This window comes from Leguminivora glycinivorella, chromosome 14, assembly GCF_023078275.1.
Source record: "Leguminivora glycinivorella isolate SPB_JAAS2020 chromosome 14, LegGlyc_1.1, whole genome shotgun sequence".
Classification (NCBI taxonomy): Eukaryota; Metazoa; Arthropoda; class Insecta; order Lepidoptera; family Tortricidae; genus Leguminivora; species Leguminivora glycinivorella.
In genome coordinates, this window is record NC_062984.1 from 19,898,953 (window position 1) to 19,903,429 (window position 4,477).

Consider the following 4,477-nt stretch of genomic DNA (forward strand, 5'->3'; position numbering starts at 1 on the left):
AGGCGTCCATAGGTTACGGTGACCGCTTTACATCAGGCGGACCGTATACTTGTTTGCCATCGACGTAGTATAAAAAAAAAGTAAGCAGTTCAGGTCTAACTTTGCAACGAGTGTAATAACTTATTTCGACCCGTTCTTTATTCCAGTAATATGTTTAGCATGTAGGCCGTCCACTTGAAATATTACCTCACATAAGAGGGACGGTTTACGCCATAAGCATACCCGACTTTCAGGTAACATAATTTAGTACTTTATTTTTGGTATTCAGGGAAAAGGAATAAGAAAACTGGAGAACATACGAGTAAATATGTAACATATTCGGGTAAAAAAATTATCCATTCACCTCCATTATTTTCTTGTTACTTGTCCCTCCGACGCATTTTTTTATTTTAATTTTTTAAGGAAATTTTAGGTCAATTGTACTCAGAATCACGAGTACCTACTTTAAATCTCACTGGGAGACAAAAAGTGTCCCAGAATTTCTATACATTTTTGTTACTTTCCTCTTTTGTTACCCCACACAGCATGTATGTAAAATGGTAACAAAATAAGAAAAAATTGTATGGGACAATTTTTTTAATTACTAGGATTGAAGAAGCTAGTGATTCTGAGTAGAAATACCATAATTTTTATCAAAAATATCACATTTCATAAAAGTGGCGAAAAAACAAAGAAATGCTCAATTACGCTGATCACTGGGGGAGAGCTGGTTATTAATTAGTAACCAGTCACATTTCAAATAATTGAAGCTCATACACGTGGCCTGACTGGACGTTGCAACTGCATAGGATGTACGCACGTTCGCGCGTCCGCCCCGCCGATCACTCCGCTCCGAATGTCTACTCAGGCCTTACATTTATACGAAGCTGGACACACTTACAAGAAGGGACTTGACACTGGAGGGTTTTACATTCAGCAGCGCGAAGTCAGACCTTACATTCACCAGTGCACTTGTTTTTTAGGGTTCCGTAATCAACTAGGAACCCTTGTAGTTTCGCCATGTCCGTCCGCGGATAATCTCAGTGACCGTTAGGACTAAAAAGCTGAAATTTGGTACCAATATGTATAGCAATCACGCCGACAAAGTGGTAAAATAAACAGTGGAAAAAAATGTTTTATCAGGGTACCCCCAAGGAATACACGTAAAGTGGGGAGTAATTCTTTTTTCCTCAATCCTAACGTGTAATAATTATATTGTTGGATAGGTATTTCAAAATGAATACGGGTTTCCGAAAATAATTTTTTGATAATGTTAATATTTTCGGAAATAATCGCTCCAAAAGTTTAAAAATATGTATCCCCCCCCCCCCGCCTCCCTCTAACTTTTTGAAATCGAAATATGGGCTTAAATACCGGATTAAAAAAAAACGACCAAGAGCGTGTCGGGCCACGCTCAGTATAGGGTTCCGTAGTTTCCCCTATTTTTCTCAACTTATAAAGTTCAAAACAATCGCTTAGAAAGTCTTTATAAACTTATGGTTCAAGTTGAGAAAAATAGGGGAAACTACGGAACCCTATACTGAGCGTGGCCCGACACGCTTTTGGTCGTTTTTTTTTAATCCGGTATTTAAGCCCATATTTCGATTGAAGGTATTCTATATTCTACTGTCGTACAGCGTAAATTTTTCATGAACGTTGTTACACAAAGCTAGAAAACACTTGAAGGTATAGGGCGGTATAGGTACCTACACTGAGAGAAAATACAACCAGTTTTCATGTTCGTTCAACAAGTTTTTTGTTAAAATAGCGCCTAAGTGCTCTTTGGTTCAAACAACAAGCTACATGTCATTTGAATCGACAATATATTTGAATCAACAAGTCGATTTTATAAAAACAACCTGACACATATTGTTTTAAACATACGTTTGGCTGATTCAAACGGATGAACCGCAACAAGTCGAACTTGTTAAATTCACAATGCAAATTTCTCTCAGTGTACCTTATTATTACAGGAGCGGAACAAGGAAATTCCGTTACAATAAGAGTGTGTCCTGTTTTATCCTGGTTGATTTGTTTTGTTATTTTCGGCTTAATTTTGTTTTCCTTTTTTGTGGCTAAAAAGGAAATTATTATCTTTTGTTCGTTTTTCTACATAAGCACCTACCTACCTAGTATTTCATATTCAGAGGAAGAAGACAAACACAGGTACCTATTTTTATGTATTTTTGGATATTCAATCGTATTTCAACCTACACCTTAATAATTTGTAGCGCCTAAGTAGTACGTGTCAGTTACTAGAATTTACATATTTATTATTTCTATTTTTTTACGTAAATATCACAAGAATTACTATTCATTTCATAAAAGTGGTCAAATTACCGTACGGTAGTTCGTTTACGAGCTAACATAAAAACAAGTAAATTATTACCTCCCGTTACTCTCAATCTGCTTTTATTTCCAAACACAGCTGCGATACGCGAAAAACTCAACGAAAATCAATACGGGCCCGTGTTTACACGTAGTCATAGTGAAATGAGCGCCGTTCGCTACCGCCCGCTTTATTTGCCCACTGTCATGACAACATGCCCACCCGTGCCTCAAATATTTGGCCAATGGACCGAACTTTCTGCCTGACTACACGGGACCAGGAACAATGAATCAGGAAGCGAAAAAAATAGCTACTAGCCTGTATGGGCGAGTAAACGTGCCAGCTGTCGAGAGGTGCCGCGTTAACTTTTGCACGGATTTAGAAAAGTCCGTCTTACTGAGCAACTTTGAGCGGCGCGGATGGAATCAGGTCGGACCCGATGACGAATGGAACTTCTACTGGGCTTCCACGCAAACCTGCAGAAACCTCTTCAGCGTCGAAAGCGGCTACCGCATGAACGACAACCAAATGATAAATCACTTCCCAAACCACTACGAGTTATCAAGAAAAGATCTACTCGTCAAAAATATAAAACGATACAGAAAAGAACTCGAGAGAGAAGGCAGCATGCTAGCAGAAAAAGCTGAAGTAGTACTTCCAGGAGGACAAATAGTCACACGCTACATACATTTAGACTTCGTGCCGATAACTTTTATCCTACCGGCGGATTATAATATGTTCGTGGAGGAATACCGCAAGTCACCGCAGAGCACTTGGATCATGAAGCCGTGTGGAAAATCTCAAGGCACCGGAATTTTCCTAATAAATAAACTATCGAAGCTGAAGAAATGGTCCCGTGAAGCGAAAACCCCTTTCCACCCGCAGCTTAGTAAAGAAAGCTACGTTATATCCCGGTACATAGACAATCCTTTACTTATTGGCGGTAAAAAGTTCGATTTGAGACTTTACGTGTTGGTCACTTCTTTCCGCCCGCTAAAGGCTTATCTGTTCCAACTTGGCTTTTGTAGATTCTGTACGGTGAAATACGATACTAGTGTGACCGAACTGGACAATATGTACGTGCATCTTACTAATGTGAGTGTTCAGAAGCATGGCGGGGATTACAATAGTATACACGGTGGGAAAATGAGTGTGGAGAACTTGAGGTTGTACTTGGAGGGTACGCGAGGCAGGGCTGTCACTGAGAAGTTGTTTGCGGCGATTCAGTGGCTTATTGTGCATTCTTTAAAGGCCGTTGCGCCTGTGATGGCGAATGACAGACATTGTTTTGAGTGTTATGGTTATGATATCATCATAGACAACCAGTTGAAGCCTTGGTTGGTCGAAGTGAATGCTTCGCCTTCGTTAACTTCTACTACAGTAAACGACAGAATACTAAAGTATAAACTGATAGACAATATTTTATCTGTGGTGCTCCCACCGGATGGAGTGCCAGATGTGAGATGGAACAAGTTACCGAACGTTGAAGCCTTGGGGAGCTTTGAGTTGCTGATCGATGAGGAACTTTTGGAGAAAGATGAACCTAGTTCAGGGGCACGTGGAAGGAATAGTAAATATAAGTAACAAAGTGCCTAACTCCCTATCTATGCTACAATATTAGGAACTCTTACAATTCAAAACATAATATATATGCGATTTTTTTTCCTGTATACCCAAATATTCACCTGTAAACTAAAAAACATTTAAGTACTTAATTCAATAGTTTGTATATGATGTATGACAATATATACGTAATCATTTAGGTTTACTAATTAGATATTCAATTTCTCGTCATGTTATATTGCACCTATTAGCTCTTATTGATCTCTGTTTGGTCCAAAGGTTAGATGGTAGAGAATGCTTTCTGGAATTAAGTTCGCCTTCTGTACATTTTTTACTGTGCAATAAAGTTTAACCTTTGGGTTGAAAGGTCAGATGGCAGTCGCTTTCGTAAAAACTAGTGCCTACGCCAAATCTTGGGATTAGTTGTCAAAGTGGACCGCAGGCTCCCATGAGCCGTGGCAAATGCCGGGATAACGCAAGGAAGATGATGATGTTTTCTAGGTACATATACAGAGTGGGGCCTGTAACAAAGGCGAAGAATTGAACTCTAGGCTATTCTCCTTAAGCCGTTTTCACACTATCCGATCCGATATCGGATGTCGGAAG

General features: G+C 39.4%; 1 protein-coding gene across 1 annotated transcript; it reads left to right on the plus strand.

Moving 5' to 3' along the window:
• The first annotated feature begins 2,593 nt into the window (after positions 1 to 2,593).
• LOC125233687 (polyglutamylase complex subunit TTLL1) lies at positions 2,594 to 4,032 on the plus strand. Its single transcript, XM_048139771.1, has one exon. It carries the CDS (start codon positions 2,594 to 2,596, stop codon positions 3,890 to 3,892), a length of 1,299 nt encoding a protein of 432 aa, XP_047995728.1. The 3' UTR covers positions 3,893 to 4,032.
• Positions 4,033 to 4,477: the final 445 nt, after the last annotated feature.

Excerpts from the sequence above, each read along its gene's own strand:
- LOC125233687 (XM_048139771.1), top strand. The coding sequence starts at position 2,594 with ATGAATCAGGAAGCGAAAAAAATAGCTACTAGCCTGTATGGGCGAGTA.